The 17,904-nt window shown below is 38.2% G+C and overlaps 5 protein-coding genes and 1 long non-coding RNA gene across 6 annotated transcripts; 5 read left to right on the top strand and 1 right to left on the bottom strand.

Annotated features, from left to right (window-relative positions):
- Positions 1-816: 816 nt before the first annotated feature.
- Positions 817-1,861, top strand: LOC145899072 (three-prime repair exonuclease 1-like). The gene has a single exon (XM_082987784.1). It carries the CDS (start codon positions 1,086-1,088, stop codon positions 1,641-1,643), a length of 558 nt encoding a protein of 185 aa, XP_082843910.1. The 5' UTR covers positions 817-1,085; the 3' UTR covers positions 1,644-1,861.
- A 595-nt stretch (positions 1,862-2,456) lies between these two features.
- On the top strand, positions 2,457-3,820 carry LOC145899126 (uncharacterized). Its single transcript, XM_082987844.1, has one exon. The coding sequence runs from the start codon at positions 2,574-2,576 to the stop codon at positions 3,792-3,794; it is 1,221 nt and encodes a 406-aa protein (XP_082843970.1). The 5' UTR covers positions 2,457-2,573; the 3' UTR covers positions 3,795-3,820.
- An 832-nt stretch (positions 3,821-4,652) lies between these two features.
- Positions 4,653-5,234, top strand: LOC145897867 (three-prime repair exonuclease 1-like). Its single transcript, XM_082986322.1, has one exon. It carries the CDS (start codon positions 4,653-4,655, stop codon positions 5,232-5,234), a length of 582 nt encoding a protein of 193 aa, XP_082842448.1.
- A 273-nt stretch (positions 5,235-5,507) lies between these two features.
- On the bottom strand, positions 5,508-6,082 carry LOC145899235 (uncharacterized). The gene is made up of 3 exons (XR_014402475.1): positions 5,955-6,082; positions 5,843-5,889; positions 5,508-5,672 (listed from the first exon to the last, which is right to left on the bottom strand). It is a non-coding gene; the product is annotated as an uncharacterized LOC145899235 (long non-coding RNA).
- Positions 6,083-9,097: 3,015 nt separating this feature from the next.
- On the top strand, positions 9,098-9,922 carry LOC145899481 (uncharacterized). Its single transcript, XM_082988277.1, has 4 exons — positions 9,098-9,208; positions 9,276-9,481; positions 9,632-9,678; positions 9,810-9,922. Exons 2-4 carry the CDS (start codon positions 9,276-9,278, stop codon positions 9,866-9,868), a joined length of 312 nt encoding a protein of 103 aa, XP_082844403.1. The 5' UTR covers positions 9,098-9,208; the 3' UTR covers positions 9,869-9,922.
- Positions 9,923-13,831: 3,909 nt separating this feature from the next.
- LOC145899233 (thioredoxin reductase 2, mitochondrial-like) lies at positions 13,832-17,899 on the top strand. Its single transcript, XM_082987966.1, has 14 exons — positions 13,832-13,972; positions 14,048-14,173; positions 14,509-14,653; positions 14,756-14,830; positions 15,052-15,190; positions 15,381-15,451; positions 15,533-15,552; positions 15,683-15,774; positions 15,860-16,034; positions 16,166-16,302; positions 16,466-16,654; positions 16,998-17,167; positions 17,392-17,571; positions 17,727-17,899. Exons 1-13 carry the CDS (start codon positions 13,891-13,893, stop codon positions 17,513-17,515), a joined length of 1,545 nt encoding a protein of 514 aa, XP_082844092.1. The 5' UTR covers positions 13,832-13,890; the 3' UTR covers positions 17,516-17,571; positions 17,727-17,899.
- Positions 17,900-17,904: the final 5 nt, after the last annotated feature.

Here is a 17,904-nt window from a genome sequence, read left to right as displayed (position 1 = left end):
GTGGGAGGTTTCCTTCGATTGCACTTTGCTTTCAAAATTACCAGCTTATGATTTGTTTCATGGACGTAAATGTCGTCACAGCCAATATCATACAAAACCACTGTGGAAAGTTTCTTTCGGTTGCATTTTGCAGTCAAAAGTACCATTGTCTGTGTTATTTCTGCAGAGTAAATATCGTCACAGTCAATATCAAACAAAACCACAACAACGGAAAGAAGTTGCTTCATTTATGATCATGGCAACAATGGTATTTGTACACGCACTGGTAAAACTCTCGATGTGGAACAATGGGGGTGTACAAGGACACCGGGGTATCCCCTTCTGGCATACAAACGTCTCGTTACATTCTGTGGTAAACAAAGGGGCGTAACTAACGAATCCGCTTCAGCAGTACATAGGTGAAGGTGGGCAACTGACAGCTATGGCCACAAGCACTAGTTCAAACTTGAAACGAAAACTCAGCAAAGAAATAAAGCCAAGCTCTCTGGTGTTCTTAAATGCAGAATGCAAAGCTGATAAATCTATTAAACTAGTTGCCATTCACACCGAAGAACTAAAATCCGAATCTAATATACGAGTCGTTGACAAGTTAAAACTGACACATCAGTCGACTGGTTTTGAACAGGGCGTTTATCAGCAAATTGCCCATTTCTTGAAACTGCAAGCCCAGCCTGTTTGTTTGCTTGTGAAAGATGAAAAGACAGATCAGCTTAAATCACTCAAACTGAATTTAGAAGCCTCGCATTGCACGCTACCGCGAGGTCTTTGTTATGCTTCCTTCAAAAAAGAGCAAGTTATAAGCTCCCTTCCGCCTTCAAAACAAGCCAAAGGTGCATCTGTATCTCTCCAAAGTCCGGAAAAAAAAGCAGAGAAAACGCAACAAAGTTTCTGTCATTCAGTGGATAAGGCAGAACCAAACTGCATTTTTTGATTCGTTGTCACCACAACCTTTCTCTAGGCTTGACTGCACAGGGGTTGAGGTAAACACCATTACAAGTGATGAAGCAACTTCTACCCAGAAAGCTTTGATATTTTTGGACTTGGAAGCTACAGTTTTAGACACACGTAAGATCACTGAGATTTGCATGGTGAAAGTGACCAAAGATAATCTCGTGTCAGCTCCAAAAGGAACAATTCCGAGTCAACACGATATGTTAAGGTTGGCTGTTGATCCCTTGATAGAAATTAACAAAGAGGCAAGTGAGATATCCGGGTTGAAACGATCGATGCTGACAAGAAGCAAGAAAAGTTCTTTCAATGAAGACGTGGCGACTGCTGTGTGCAAGTTCATTCAAACACACTCTGGACCAGTCTGTCTCGTCGCACATTCCGGAAACAGGTTTGATTTCGATCTTCTGGGTTCGCATCTGGAACCCTATAGTGAAGTGAGATGCTTGCTTCGACATGTCCATTCTTATGACACCTTCTTCGGTTTCAAGAACATGCCTAGAAGGTGGGGAGGTTTAGGGTTAGCACGGCTTTACCAATGTTGTTTTGGTGTATCTGCACCATCCGGTGCTCACACAGCTGAGAGTCACGCCATTGCATTAATGAAAGTGGTAGCCTGCCACCCAGCGGCGTTGACCACCGCTCGTGAATCAAATTTTTTCGAGGGTGTTTTCAGTCGACGTAATGAGCGCTAAAACGCAAAATTGTAGTGCAAAACTAATGCAAATAGTAAACAGTAACAAATTCTATCCCATGTTTGTTTAGTTTTTTTTTGGCACTAGTTATGTCTCAGTATGTTAACATAAAAGTAATAATGTACATTGCAAAAATTGATTATTTATTAAACTGGCTTTGTTATGCAATTATCGTTGATCAATGTAATTGTATTTGCATTAAAATCACCGAAATTTGATCCAATAAACAACGAATCACACGTGTAATTATGTGTGTTTGAACATTTTTGCAAAAGTAGATATTTTTGATCGAGTACCAAATCAAAAATACGGCCTCGAAAGTCCATGTTTATCCACGGGCAAATAAAAAAGGCTCTTGCAGGTCCTTACAGGACGTCTACTTTAGGTCTACTTTATTTAATAAAGCTAATACGTGGTAGGTATCCTTTTGTTTAAAAAATATCTGCAGCATACAGAACATTTAAATGCTCAAACCTAAACAATAGATGAGAAATGTGGCAATGCTTATGCAAACCATGCTAAGAATAGCGCGTCGGGCAATTAGGTTCCCGGCTGGATGTTTGCCTAGCCCTGGTGAAATGTGTCTCCCACATATAATACGTACGTGATGTGACGCATGAAGTAAAGTGTTTGTCATTGCATGCTTGTTTTTAATAGTCGTTACCACAGGCAGAGCCAGGAAGTTGTCCAACGCAAACGTCACCGAATGTGATTAACACCTACGGTATTTTGTTCCGATGAGCAACAACGAAAGAATAAAAATACGTATATTTGCCATTTGTAGTTTTATCGACAGAACGAGGCGGTGGAATATTACTGACAGTATGGTATAATAAAGTCACCAGGCACTTTCTCTTTAGGTAAACTAATGTCTTACTACATATAACTGTGGTAATAAACATACTGAATTGCAACCTACCAACTGAAACTATGGCCGCCAGCAATAGTTTAAACCTAAAAAGGAAACTAAACACAGAATTACAACTCAGCTCCTTGGTGTTCATAAATGCTGGATGCCAATGTGATATTTCAAGTGATGTTGAACTAGTTGCTATTCACGTCGAAGAACTGAAAAGAGAGGACGAACTAAGAGTTGTAGATAAGTTGAGACTAACTTCTCAGTCGACGGGTTTTGAAGATGGCGTATATGAGCAGATAGCATTATTCTTGAAACTGCAAGCCCATCCTGTTTGTTTGCTTGTTGAAGAAGACCAGATTGATCAACTGAAATCACTTAAACTACATTTAGAAGCCTCATATTGTAAGGTACCGGAAGGCATCTGTTATGCATCGTTCACGCAAGAGCAGGTTCCAAGCGCTCTTCCGCCTGCTAAGCAAGCCAAGACTGCTTCTATCCGTGGCCCAAGCGCTGAGGCAATATCGCAAAAACATCAAGACAAGGGTTCCATCATTCAGTGGATAAAGCAGAACCTAAACAAATTTATGGATTGTTTGTCACCACAACCATTTTCCAGACTCGATTGCACAGGCGTTAAGTCGATAACAATTTCAACTGATCGAGCAGTTTCAACCGAAAAAGTGTTGATATTTTTGGATTTGGAAGCTACAGGTTTAGACACACGTAAGATTACTGAGATTTGCATGGTGAAGGTGACCAAAGATAATCTCGTGTCAGCTCCAAAAGGAACAATTCCGAGTCAACACGATATGTTAAGGTTGGCTGTAGATCCCTTGATAGAAATTAACAAAAAGGCAAGTGAGATATCAGGGTTGAAACGATCGATGCTGACAAGAAGCAAGAAAAGTTCTTTCAATGAAGACGTGGCGACTGCTGTTTGCAAGTTCATTCAATCACACTCTGGACCAGTCTGTCTCGTCGCACATTACGGAAACAAGTTTGATTTCGCCGTGCTGGGTTCGCATCTGGAACCCTTTAGTGAAGCGAGACGCTTGCTTCGACATGTCCATTCTTATGACACCTTCTTAGGTTTCAAGAACATGCCTAGAAGGTGGGGAGGTTTAGGGTTAGCACGGCTCTACCAATGTTGTTTTGGTGTATCTGCACCATCCGGTGCTCACACAGCTGAAGGTGACGCCATTGCATTGATGAAAGTGGTAGCCTGCCACCCAGCGGCGTTGACCACTGTTCGTGAATCAAATTTACTCGATGGTGTTTTCGATTTGGCGTAATGAGCGCTAACCCGTAAAATTGAAGTGCAATTTATATTTCATAGTTTGTTGAGATTTGATTAGTTATTAAACTGTCTTTGCATCGTTTCATCAATGTAATTGTATTTGCATTAAAATCACCGAAATTTCATCCAATAAACAACGAATCACACGTGTAATTATGTGTGTTTGAACATTTCTGTAAAACAATACGAAGTCTTTATGTTTTCCACGCAATATGGAAAGTAAAAAGGTATTGAAGGTCCTTAAAGATAGAAAATCTTTATCACTACATCTTTGAGCAACGTTTACTGCCTATTTTCGGCCTACTTTATTCAATATTTTCAACAGGAATTGTGTATAAGCTGTAGACAGATGGCCACAGTTTCGACCTAAAAGATCTCATCAGTGCAGCTGGTTACTACAGGTATTGAATAAACTTTTGTTCAGAAAATATCTGCGACATACAAGGCAAGGAAACGATGGGTTCGTGATAATGGCTCCCATTTAAAAAAACAGATGGTTAGTAAGGCTATGCTATGACCATGACTTTTTCTTAGTATGGGTTTCCACATTTAAATTCTTGTTTGACATATCTTAGATGGCTCCCTCCTTATTGGTGAATTGTCCCCATTTCGCCCACCCGCGATACATTGTCATCTCGCGATACATTGTCATCTGTATACGCACTTTTGAAATGTATGAATACAAAGTTATTTGGAAGAATATATGAATACAAAGTCCGTGGCGCAAAGATGCGAAATAAACAAAGCCGTACCAAGACAACCACCCTGGCTACATAAATATTGTGAGAAACTACAGGCGTGTGACTAAATCTACCGACACTAGTTTAAAACTCAAACCGAGCGACTGGCAGCCATGGCCGCAAGCACTGGTTCAAACTTGAAAAGAAAGTTAGACACAGAAATACAGGCCAGCTCTTTAGTGTTCGTGAATGCTGGATGTTCACTTGATATTTCTGCTGAAATCAACTTAGTTGCTATCCACATTGATGAACTTAGAGCCGAAGCAAAACCAAGGGTCGTAGATAAGTTGAGACTGACATCTCAAAAGTCTTTCGATAGGGATGTGGCAACCGCTGTGTGTCAGTTTATTACCAGAAGCAAGAATCCAGTGTGTATTTTGGCTCACTCTGGAAACAATTTTGATTTTGATGTACTAGTTTCACATCTGGATTCTCTTAATTTTTACAAACGCTCAATTCAGCATGTGAGCTCATATGACACGTATGTTGGGTTTAGACACATGCCCGGTCGACGTAGGCTAAGTTTGGCAGCCCTTTACGAAAGTTGCTTCGATGGAGCGGAAATACCGAATTCACACACAGCTGAGGGTGACGTGATGGCGTTGATGAAAGTGGTGGCTTGCAACCCTGAGACACTCAGTACAGTAAAGCAAGGCAATCTATTGAAGGGAGTTTATCGTCGCGCTGGATTATAGACTGAAGAATTCGACCGGGTCGAATTTGATCAAACATTTGTAATGAAAACTACAAACTTTCCCTCTATTTATTAGATTTTTCTGAATTCAATTTGTTGTGAAAAGGAGTTCTTACATTTACAAGTATTTGTCACCTCAGTGGTTAAATATAATCGATGTATCGATTTTGGACAATGCTTTCTGGTGCCATGCAATTATGCGTCGGATTTCGCAAACGTTTCCTATTGCGCTGCAAAGCTTTGCCTTTTAACAATTAAATGCACCACAAATAAAAACACTCTTAGTGATTTTATTGAGTGTGTACAATGGTATTGTACAAACAAGAAAACACTGTTTGAACAGGCTAGTTGTCTTCTTCGTTCGTTTCCATGTCTTCCTGGAGCTCATCAACCGAATCAAGCAAACTTTTAATTTGGCTCAGTAAAACTCCATCGGAATCTGATAGTCATATCAGTAAAAAAGAAAATTTAATGTAAAAACACAATTAATTTTAAGTAGAAAAGAAATGGAGTTGACCTCTGTTCAAAAAACACAAAACTCTACCTAGCTTTAACTTTTTTTATTATATTAGATTTTAAAGTAGGCTGTCATTAGAATATATTGGCTACCTTGTCTTTCAATGGAGGCCTCGAGTGCCCTCAGTTTTCTAGAGTCCCTGCAAAAGTTAAAAAACGTGATATAAACGTAAGTATAAGCTGTTTTTATCAAATGTAAACTTGCCATTTTGAAACGAGGTGAGCCACTCCCCTTATTATATGCCCGATGATGGCATCAGTGCCTTGATAACACATTAAGGAACAAACCAAAAACAAAAGAGTCCAATTCATCTTGTCAGTAAAGATTTTCGTTGCCTGTGGTGAGCAACGTTTCTGTTGGGCGGATGAGAATATAAAGACGGATAACATGCAAATAAAGGTTATTCATTGTTTGTGAGTTTTTTATGGGAAAAAGTGCGTTTAAATATAGTGGCTTTTTATTGTGTGTTTTTTGTGATTTGGATATAATGCACATGAATGCTTATATGCAAGTATACTTTATGATGAACAGACAGTGTCCTTAGACAAAACTGTATGCAAATAGTTAAATACATGTATACTGCAAATGTCTATTTGAATGCAGTTAAATTTCTCATCACAGTTGTGGAAAAACTCTCGACCTTTTCCACAACGTCCATAAAGTTTGCAATAAATCCGAGACAGCATTGATATGGAGAAGGAATTTTTAAAATCAATCACTTTTAGTTTGTATATCTCTGTCAATTACAAAACCTAATTGCTGCCTACTAGTACACACAAAATTGACGGTTTTTAGCAACACATTTAGCACAGAGAAAAACATTTAAATACATGAAGTTTCTTAAGATAAATAACTCGCCTACAACAAATATATTTGACGGGTGAATGCAAATGTCTGGTATTGTGTAGAAAAATGCACCTTCCCGCAATCTTCAATGCGAATCTTGCGGTGAGAACAATCAAGCGTGTCATTATAAATAGGAGACATGACCCAACCTTCACCATCATTTGGACGGTCAGTACAAAACCCTGCCAAGGTAAAACTGTTCGGCATATTGATTTTTTTCAACTATATGTGTTTACGGCAGGCAATCAATTGCTTTGCATAAATGATTTCCAGATATTTCCAGATTTAATGCGACAAATCTATTCATCTATTTCTTGTTATAGTCAACTTACTTAACTTATAATGTAAGGGCCACTAAAAGCATTATTAAAACAACTAAACATATTTCCTTTTAGAACATCAGTTACGTCATCATGTGTTCCGCCCTTCTTTTGCTTCTTATCTCTGATGCAGAAGGATTTTGGGGTCGAAGACGCCGCAACAGACAACAGAGACCCCGTGGTCCCCCACGACGAGGACCCCCGCCCCAAAGAGTGCCACCCCCTCCCCCGATGCCTTGTCAGCAGGCTGGTCCACCGCCCCAACAGCACGGACCACCACAAACTGAACCCGTACCCCCTCAGGCACCCCAAACTGGACCTGAAGACGAGGAACAGCGAGATGTTGAGCAGCTGAGAGGACTCGTCAATGCCCTGAAAGCAAAGGTATTTTTTTCAGCCTGAGTAAAAGCGTCACCAACATAATATGTGTCATAATTTTCGAATCACAGCCAAAAGTATTAATCCCTACTAATGGTAATAGTGGTGTTACGCAAAGTCTAAAAACAACTCAAGAAAATACAAAGAAATTACTTTAAGGATGTAGCCTGATGAAACAATACTTTGCTCATAGTTTCTGTCATTGAGATAGATTGCAAATGTTCATTCAATCTGATGTTGTTCTTTGCAGACTTCGACAGCGCGAGTTTTCAAAAGATGATGAAGAAATTCATGGACAAAACGAAGCAGTAAACAATCCACATACTACGTACAAATTTTCGTCTGTCTCACGTGATATGCAAAATAAACACGAATCGAATAAGATGAAAATCAGTTTTGTGTGGTGTCATTGAAGTACATGCTAAAACGAAACATACACAAACAGCGATTAGGATGCAAAAGGTTTGAGTAAACACGTCAGTTAATAAGTCTTATAGGACCGGGTGTTACCAAAGTAACAGTTTGTACCAAAGTAGCAGCCTGTATCATGTCAAGGTAAAACGCCCATGAGTTCACATTACCATGCATTGGCAAAACGTATTTGAGTTCACATTATCATGCATAGGTAAAACGTCCATAAGTTCACATTACCATGCATTGGCAAAACGTATTTGAGTTCACATTATCATGCATAGGTAAAACGTCCATAAGTTCACATTACCATGCATTGGCAAAACGTATTTGAGTTCACATTACCATGCATTGGTAAAACGTCCATGAGTTCACATTACCATGCATTGGCAAAACGTATTTGAGTTCACATTACCATGCATTGGAAAAACGTCCATCAGTTCACATTAGCATGCAATGCAAAAACGTCTATGAGTTCACATTACCATGCATTGGCAAAACGTATTTGAGTTCACATTACCATGCACTGGTAAAACGTCCATGAGTTCACATTACCATGTACTGGTAAAACGTCCATGAGTTCACATTACCATGCATTGGTAAAACGTCCATGAGTTCACATTAATTCACTGATAAGATTTTGTGAATGACAAAAACACAGTAAAATAAATTTACTTGTATATTTTGGCGACTTACTCCCTAAGTGCAACGCATCGTAACGCGTTTCGATATTTCGGAAAGTAACACCCCTAATTCAATATGTTACATGACTATAGGGTTGCCATTACTGTCCTCTGTAAATTCTTCCACATCTCTGGATGGTTTGCCTTCTGGGAAACTCAAAAACTTTACATATAATGTCAACCGCATACACTTTCCAGAGAGCGTTACGTTTTAAAAAAAATTTCCCGATAAGGAACCTTTTGCATGGATTTTTTGCTGTGATATTTTATTTCTTAAAACTAAGTGGAAACAAACAAAAGAAAACACGGAGTCAGCTCAGGATTTAAATCAGCTTTGCTGATGCGTTTGGCCGAACACATTTTGCATAAAGCGGGGTTTCCGACAATTGCTGACACATAATGCCCTTTGTAAACCAGTCCTTTACAACTAATTTTGGGAAGATAATGTATTTGCATGTTATTCACTGTAAACATAGGAGATGTTGTATCCCGTCTATTGGTATTGTTTACACAAGTCAAACAACCTAGTTTTACTACAAACTTTTCCATAAGAATTTTATCCGCAGGGGTTTAGGAAACAAACTTTGCGTATATTCCAAAACTACCTCTTTAGCATACTTGACTATTGTTTGAACAATTTAAATGCAAAACAGGATTCAATTGTGAGCTGGGCTATAAAACTAGACGCAGACGGTTCACCGAATGAGTGGCAGCTTCTATTAAATAGCTGTGCACTTTTACGTTTTGTACTGTTGAACGACGACAAGTGTTTAGCTACATCAAAGAACCTTTGGCACGAATTATTGCTAAATAAGAAAATGTTTGTAATTTGGTCTTTTAACATGCGTGAGTCATGAAGGTTTAACGAAGCGCATGTTATTTTGCAGATGGATAAACGTGTGATTATCGCCCTTGCCTGTGTTGTACTTCTTGCCAGTGGGGCTGACGCTGTTCGGTCAAGACGCCGTACGGCCAACGGTGCCGCTGGGGGTCAAAGACGCCGCAGCTTCTTCGGAAGATTGAAAAGGATCGCTGGGACAGCTGGCCAGGTTGCTGGCCACGTAGGCCAGTGGGCCCAGCAGGGATCATGCCAGTAAGTGCTGTCTAATATGTTCCAGTTTTATCATAATGCATGACAATAAATTATATTGTGCAAAAATTACGGTGTCCAGCTTTGAGCTAAGTGATGAAATCTTGGCTAAGTAAAATCATATCGCTCAACTCACGACTGTATATTTAACAGGGACGAAAAAACACTAAAGGAGCTCGAAGATGAACTTGAGAGACAAGGTACGTAAAAGACATAAACGCAGACATCTTATTGCAGTGATCCAAGATTTGAGTAATCGAGTTTATGCGCTCAATTGTTGCACACTACCAATCAACAATGCATTCACATATGTGCTTTAAATGCTTGACAGATATGGAAAACGGGCTTGATGAGAAGATTGAAGAGCTTTTGAAAGATTTGGAGAACTAAGCACATGTTGACAATTGGCATTATGAGTTAGCCTATTTTAAAATAAAATTTTCGTCTGGAATTTCCACTTGTGTTCAATCTGCAAAGGATAGTTTGTTTAATTTTATATGGTATAGCTAAAAAAACACACGACAAAAATTTACAATTCAATTATATTTTGCACAAAAATAACTTTAACACGTATGAACTACAAATGTGCATAATAAAATAACATGGGCACCGATAAAACCATTAGGTTATCGAGTCAGGCGCCTAAATCCTTTGATCAAAAGCAAGGGATACGGAAAGATGTAGGCCCGTAGGCTAATTTTAAAAACTTGAAAGTTGTTATGTAATGAAAAATGACAGAAAATGCTGCTGAGAAGTATTGGCGCAAAGATAATTATTCGCAAATATGACTCACTCAGTTGTAAGAAGCATGACACAGCAAACTCCGTAAGGTACTTCCCCGATAAAATCTCTTCGTAATTGACGTAGTCACGTTTTTCCTTGGCTTGGCTGGTGTCATTCTAAAAAACCAACATGAATTAATGTGAAGTACATTCGATGAAAATGCACTTTTGCAAAACTGTGATGTTTCTGCAAAAAAGCAGAACCCTCTACACAACCAAACGCTTATTTTCTCAGAGTAAGTCAGTGTTTCTTGTGAAGAATGCAATACAATATGTGGTTAAATTATCTAAAAGTAATTAGTTATGTTCAGTTTCTGGCAACAAATATGATTTAATTGTAATTGGAGGAGGATCAGGAGGTTTGGCTTGTGCTAAAGAGGCAGCAGATTTGGGCAAAACAGTTGCTGTGTTGGATTATGTTGAACCAAGTCCTCAAGGTCCTAAAATTTTGAATTTTTAGTTAATTTTTTGTCATCGTTGATAGGAAAAAATGTATTTACGAAATTTTTATATCACGTGGAACAGCGAGATGTTGAGCAACTGAGAGAACTCGTCAATGCCCTGAAAAGCAAAGGTATTTTTTCAGCCTGAGTAAAAGCGTCACCAACATAATATGTGTTACAATTTTTATATCACAGTGAAAAGTATTAATCTCTACTATGGTAATAGTGTTGTTACGCAAAGTCTAAAAACAACTCAAGAAAATACATCGAAATTACTTTGAGGATGTAGCCTGATGAAACAATAGTTTGCTCAAAGTTTCTGTCATTGAGATAGATTGCAAATTGGTTCATTCAATCTGATGTTGTTCTTTACAGACTTCGACAGCGCGAGTTTTAAAAAGATGATGAAGAAATTCATGGACAAAACGAAGCAGTAAACAATCCACATACTACGTACAAATTTTCGTCTGTCTCACGTGATACGCAAAATAAACACGAATCGAATAACATGAAAATCAGTTTTGTGTGGTGTCATTGAAGTACATGCTAAAACGAAACATACACAAACAGCGATTAGGATGCAAAAGGTTATGAGTAAAAACGTCAGTTAATAAGCCTTACAGGACCGCGGGTTACCAAAGTAACAGTCTGTAGCAAAGTAGCAGCCTATATCATGTCAAGGTAAAACGTCTATGAGTTCACATTGCCATGCATTGGTAAAACGTATTTGAGTTTACATTGTCATGCATAGGTAAAAACGTCCATGAGTTCACATTACCATGCAATGCAAAAACGTCTATGAGTTCACATTGCCATGCATTGGCAAAACGTATTTAAGTTCACATTGTCATGCAAAGGTAAAAACGTCCATGAGTTCACATTACCATGCAATGCAAAAACGTCTATGAGTTAACTAATTCACTGATAAGATTTTGTGAATCAAAAAAATGATTTGAAAAAAACACAGTAAAATAAATTTACTTGTATATTTTGGCGACTTACTCCCTAAGTGCAACGCATCGTAACGCGTTTCGATATTTCAGAAAGTAACACCCCTAATTCAATATGTTACATAACTATAGGGTTGCAATTACTGTCCTCTGTAAATTCTTACACATCTCTGGATGGTTTGCCTTCTGGGAAACTCAAAAACTTTACAAATAATGTTTTAAAAAATTTTCCCGATGAGGAACATATGTTCCATGTGTGCCAACACCTTTCGCATGGATTTTTTTGCTGTGATATTTTATTTATTTAAACTAAGAGGAAACAAAACCAAAAGAAAACACGGAGTCGGCTCAGGATTTAAAATCAGCTTTGCTGATGGGAACGGCCTTTTGCAAAAATGCTCCAGGTTGCTCGTATACTCTTATTTTTGTTTGTTTTTCGCTGCCATATTTGATGCCAAAAAATGCCTTCTGCTCATACTCGTGTTACGGGGTTAGAAAAAACATTTTACACAGTTTTAAAACAAAAAAATAAAGAAATGCCGTCAGGAGGTTGAATCGTGACAAGGCGTTTGGCTAAAAACATTTTGCATAAAGCGGGGTTTCCGGCAATTGCTGACATATAATGCCCTTTGTAAACCAGTCCTTTACAACTAATTTTGGGAAGATAATGTATTTGCATGTTATTCACTGTAAACATAGGAGATGTTGTATCCCGTCTATTGGTATTGTTTACACAAGTCAAACAACCTAGTTTTACTACAAACTTTTCAATAAGGATTTTTTCCGCAGGTTTAAGAAACAAACTTTGCGTATATTCTAAAACTACCTCTTTAGCATACTTGACCATTGTTTGAACAATTTAAAATGCAAAAGAAGATTCAATTGTGAGCTGAGCTATAAAACTAGACGCAGACCGTTCACTGAATGAGTGACAGCTTCTATTAAATAGCTGTGCACTTCTACGTTTGTGCTGCTGAACGACGACAAGTGTTTAGCTACATCAAAGAACCTTTGGCATGAATAATTGCCAAATAAAAAACTGTTTGTAATTTGGTCCTTTACTATGCGTAAGTCATGAAGGGTTAACGAAGCGCATGTTATTTTGCAGATGGATAAACGTGTGATTATCGCCCTTGCCTGTGTTGTACTTCTTGCCAGTGGGGCTGACGCTTTTTGGTCAAGACGCCGTACGGCCAACGGTGCCGCTGGGGGTCAAAGACGCCGCAGCTTCTTCGGAAGATTGAAGAAGATCGCTGGGACAGTTGGCCAGGTTGCTGGCCACGTAAGCCAGTGGGCCCAGCAGGTATCGGGCCAGTAAGTGCTATCTAATATGTTCCAGTTTAGTCATAATGCACGACAATAAATTATATTGTGCAAAAAATACGGTGTCCGGCTTTGAGCTAAGTGATGAAATCTTGTCTAAGTAAAATCATATCGGTCAACTCACGACTGTATATTTAACAGGGACGAAAAAACACTAAAGGAGCTCGAAGATGAACTTGAGAGACAAGGTACGTAAAAGACATAAACGCGGACATCTTATTGCAGTGATCCAAGATTTGAGTAATCGAGTTTATGCGCTCAATTGTTGCACACTACCAATCAACAATGCATTCATATATGTGCTTTAAATGCTTGACAGATATAGAAAACGGGCTTGATGAGAAGATTGAAGAGCTTTTGAAAGATTTGGAGAACTAAGCACATGTTGACAATTGGCATTATGAGTTAGCCTATTTCAAAATAAAATTTTCGTCTGGAATTTCCAGTTGTGTTTAATCTGCAAAGGATAGTTTGTTTAATTTTATATTGTGTAGCTAAAAAAAAACACACGACAAAAATTTACAATTCAATTTCATTTTGCACAAAAATAACTTTAACACGTATGAACTACAAATGTGCATAATAAAATAACATGGGCACCGATAAAACCATTAGGTTATCGAGTCAGGCGCCTAAATCCTTTGATCAAAAGCAAGATGTAGGCCCGAAGGCTAATTTTAAAAACTTGAAAGTTGTAATGTAATGAAAAATGACAGAAAATGCTGCTGAGAAGTATTGGCGCAAAGATAATTATTCGCAAATATGACTCACTCAGTTGTAAGAAGCATGACACAGCAAATTCCGTAAGGTACTTCCCCGATAAAATCTCTTCGTAATTGACGTTGTCACGTTTTTCCTTGGCTTGGCTGGTGTCATTCTAAAAAACCAACATGAATTAATGTGAAGTGCATTCGATGAAAATGCACTTTTGCAAAACTGTGATGTTTCTGCAAAAAAGCAGAACCCTCTACACAACCAAACGCTTATTTTCTCAGAGTAAGTCAGTGTTTCTTGTGAAGAATGCAATACAATATGTGGTTAAATTATCTAAAAGTAATTCGTTATGTTCAGTTTCTGGCAACAAATATGATTTAATTGTAATTGGAGGAGGATCAGGAGGTTTAGCTTGTGCTAAAGAGGCAGCAGATTTGGGCAAAACAGTTGCTGTGTTGGATTATGTTGAACCAAGTCCTCAAGGTCCTAAAATTTTGAATTTTTAGTTAATTTTTTGTCATCGTTGATAGGAAAAAATGTATTTACGAAATTTTTATATCAGTTTTGTTGTGTTTAGTTGCAAAATTAGAGTAGGAATATCATCAAAGTTAGTTGTGTATAAATAATAAAGGTTTATATGTTTATGATGAAAACATTAACTCATATGTGTTAACATAATTTTTGTTTTCAATTTATATATATTTTTTTTTATTGTTTTGTTTTATTTGTACAATTTAAGGGGCATATGTTCCAATTCATAATCTATGCACAATTTGTTTGTAAAGCTTCTTTATGAAAATTGCATTGTTTTATTACAGGAACCAGATGGGACATTGGAGGCACTTGTGTAAATGTTGGGTGTATCCCCAAAAAATTAATGCACCAGGCAGCTTTGATGCGGCAACAATTTATAAATGCAAAAAGTTATGGATGGAAATCTGAATTAGTACCAGATCATGATTGGTAGGTTTTGTTGAGCTTATAGGTTAAATATGTCCTGTATCATGTAATTTTGCTTGTAATGATGTTTGCATGATGGCGTTTGTGTCTATTTTCATGTTATAGGTCTACATTGAGCACAGCCATTCAGATGCATATACGAACTCTTAACTGGGGCCACAAAGTACAATTAACTGAAAAGTAAGTGCCTTTTGTTAGCCTAAAAGTTCAACAACTGCTATAATTGCTATCATAGTTTATTTTAGAAACAAGCTTTTCCATACATTTAGCTTTTAACATATTGCAGAAATGACAGTGGTCACAGCACTGCCGGTATCTACTTGCATTTTGCATACCAGGCTTTTTTTGTCACAGAGACATTTAAACAGTTACTATTGAATTTAACCTGTTTCCTGTTTCAGAAATGTAACCTACTTCAATGGAAAAGGTTCATTTGTTGACAAAAACACCGTGAAATCTGTGGACAGGAAAGGCAGAGAAAGTTTACTGTATGGGGATAACATTGTGGTTGCTGTTGGAGGCAGACCAAGATATCCTGATGTAAAATGATTGAACTGTAACCATTTGTTAAAAGTTAATAATGTTGCTGGTGATCTTAGGCTGATGCTGCCAAATACTTGTTTGCAGTGTGCTTGAGTGCTTATAATGCTTAACATTTCTGAATAACCTATCTTGGTATATAATAAACAAGTGTAATTTTAAAATGATCAAGCTGCCTTTCAAACTACAGATTCCGGGTGCACTGGAATACTGCATATCGAGTGATGATATTTTTTGGAAACAAAACCCACCAGGGAAGACGTAAGTTTGACTTTGTACAGTATTAAATAGACTGTATTTATTTTTATATGCATTGGATTAAATTCTAATTCTTTTTTACAGATTGGTGATCGGAAGTAGCTGTATCCTTTCTTTGTACATTATACAATAACTTGTACACCTTAGTTGCTTTAATTAGACAGTGTGTTTAAGAAATGTCTAATACATAAAAAATACACCTGATGAAACCTTAACAAAACCTGATGTACAAAGATGTTGGATTGGAATGTGCTGGCTTTTTGCATGGTTTAGGATTTGACACAACCTTGATGATCAGATCAATACCTCTTAGGGGGTTTGACCAGGTAAGGCTTGCGGAAGTCACAACCTGCTATGCAAACTATAAAGAAAATTATACTTCATTTTGCTCACATGCCTTTTCCTTTCAAGCAAATTGCACACCTCATAACCGACCACATGGCTGCAGAAAGTATGAAAATCCAATGTTCGCATATTCCAAACTCTGTGGCAAAACTAGACAATGGCCAATTGTCAGTTGAGTCCAAATCACTCGATGCCAATAAAAACACTGTGGACCAGTATGACACGGTTTTGCTTGCGATAGGTAAGGTGATCCCTTAATTCTAACCCCTTTTTATGTTTTTGATAAGTGGTGAATTAAAGCAAAAAGCAATATGCATGAAATTAGCTTGTAAAGTTTTTGTTATCAAATATTTTTTTTTAATAACTTTTTAGGACGCGATCCCGTAACCCAGGGTTTAGGACTGGAGAAGGCAGAGGTCGCAGTTGATTCCAAATCTGGGAAGATTGTGGTTGACGACCATGACTGTTCAAACATCAATAATGTATATGCAATCGGGGATGTTGCGCTGGTAAGTTACCCAAAAGTACCAATGTCGACTGAATAAATATGTTTTGCCAGAAGAGCCTTAAAGTTATTGAATATTATGCCTGGTAGCATCAGCAACACAATGACACCACTAAATTTGTAAATTACACAGTTAGATTTAAATAGCAATGTTTTTTAATCTGTAGGGACGGCCAGAACTGACACCTGTTGCAATAAAAGCAGGAAAACTTTTGGCTCGGCGACTTTTCAGCGATTCATCAGAACCAATGGATTACATCAATGTTCCAACCACAGTGTTCACTCCTCTGGAGTATAGCTGTGTTGGTTTGAGTGAGGAAGCAGCGACTGCAATACATGGGGAGGATCAGCTTGAAGTGAGTCAAGCCTTTCGCATTTAGAGCAGTGTTTCCTATGGTTGTCTGCACCCCTATGAAGTCACCAAGCTGTTCTTGTATCCCATAAGTTATAGATGTAATGTTAAGGTATTTATAAAACTGACCCTGATGCTTCAACGCACCCACAAATCCCGCACCTTGGTTAGACAACCCTGATTTAGTTACAAATTTTTTCTTCCAAACACTCCAGGTTGTGGCAATTTTTATCCAGTAGGTGTTTCCAAAATCAGTTGGTTTTTTACTGGCGGTTTACACAACCAACAAATTACTTTATTTACATTTATCATGTTATCTCAACAATTTTACCCTTTACCATTTTCAGGTGTTCCACGCCTTCTACAAACCACTAGAATACTCTTTACCTGAGCAAAATCACCAACAGTGTTACATAAAAATGGTGACACACCGTGACGGCAACAAACCTGTGTTGGGATTACATTTTCTGGGACCGAACGCGGGTGAAGTCATGCAGGGATTTGCTGTTGCAATGAGGTGTGTGCTAAATGATATTGTGCCCGTTGTATTCCATATTATACAATAAAGTTTTTGGTACATATTATAAGGAACAACATAAATTGGAAATATAGTGGAAATATATCTACTCTCCGCCGAGACGCTATGTTGATTAAATACAGCGGAACCTCACAGTAACCGTATTGGCAAAGCCCGCGAAAACTATAATCGATATCATTTACGAGTACTCACGTGACTTGCAGGTGCGGCGCAACACGTGACCAGCTTGTAAGCACAGTGGGGATTCACCCGACTTGCGCCGAGGAAGTGGTGAAACTTCATATCACGAAAAGATCCGGTCTCGACCCAACTGTGACCGGTTGCTGAGGGTAGTTGGGCGTTTTGAGACCGTCTTTGGTTTATTATAAAGTTTGCCTGGCAAGGTATGGTTTGTTTTGAGCCTGAAATACTAAATCATTTTCAAGAAAACGGAAAGTTGGTGAGAAATTAAATGAAATACTACTTTTATCATTAGAATGTTTATTTTGTTTGTCCTCTTATTGGATATTGGAGTAAACGCCTTCCTTCGTTTTTAAAGGCAAACCTGCCACCCAAGACGGATCAAACGCCCTCCCGCTCTCCTCATGACCACATGCATGGCCTTTAATGACGTCACCACTTAAACTCCGGTTTCGGACGGGTGGTCACCGATGGTCGAGGCCGTATCTATTGTTGTATGTGTGCTTGTCAGTTTATTGTTGTCCGCGCAATAAAAA

This window comes from Ascidia mentula, chromosome 4, assembly GCF_947561715.1.
Source record: "Ascidia mentula chromosome 4, kaAscMent1.1, whole genome shotgun sequence".
Classification (NCBI taxonomy): Eukaryota; Metazoa; Chordata; class Ascidiacea; order Phlebobranchia; family Ascidiidae; genus Ascidia; species Ascidia mentula.
This window is presented reverse-complemented; position numbering and strand designations above follow the sequence as displayed.

Coding starts and splice junctions, on each gene's coding strand:
- LOC145899072 (XM_082987784.1), top strand. CDS start 1,086: ATGGTGAAAGTGACCAAAGATAATCTCGTGTCAGCTCCAAAAGGAACA.
- LOC145899126 (XM_082987844.1), top strand. CDS start 2,574: ATGGCCGCCAGCAATAGTTTAAACCTAAAAAGGAAACTAAACACAGAA.
- LOC145897867 (XM_082986322.1), top strand. CDS start 4,653: ATGGCCGCAAGCACTGGTTCAAACTTGAAAAGAAAGTTAGACACAGAA.
- LOC145899481 (XM_082988277.1), top strand. CDS start 9,276: ATGGATAAACGTGTGATTATCGCCCTTGCCTGTGTTGTACTTCTTGCC. Junction 9,482..9,631: donor GCCCAGCAGGGATCATGCCA/GTAAGTGCTGTC, acceptor TATATTTAACAG/GGACGAAAAAACACTAAAGG. Junction 9,679..9,809: donor AGATGAACTTGAGAGACAAG/GTACGTAAAAGA, acceptor AATGCTTGACAG/ATATGGAAAACGGGCTTGAT.
- LOC145899233 (XM_082987966.1), top strand. CDS start 13,891: ATGAAAATGCACTTTTGCAAAACTGTGATGTTTCTGCAAAAAAGCAGA. Junction 16,035..16,165: donor CACGGTTTTGCTTGCGATAG/GTAAGGTGATCC, acceptor ATAACTTTTTAG/GACGCGATCCCGTAACCCAG. Junction 16,655..16,997: donor ATGGGGAGGATCAGCTTGAA/GTGAGTCAAGCC, acceptor TACCATTTTCAG/GTGTTCCACGCCTTCTACAA.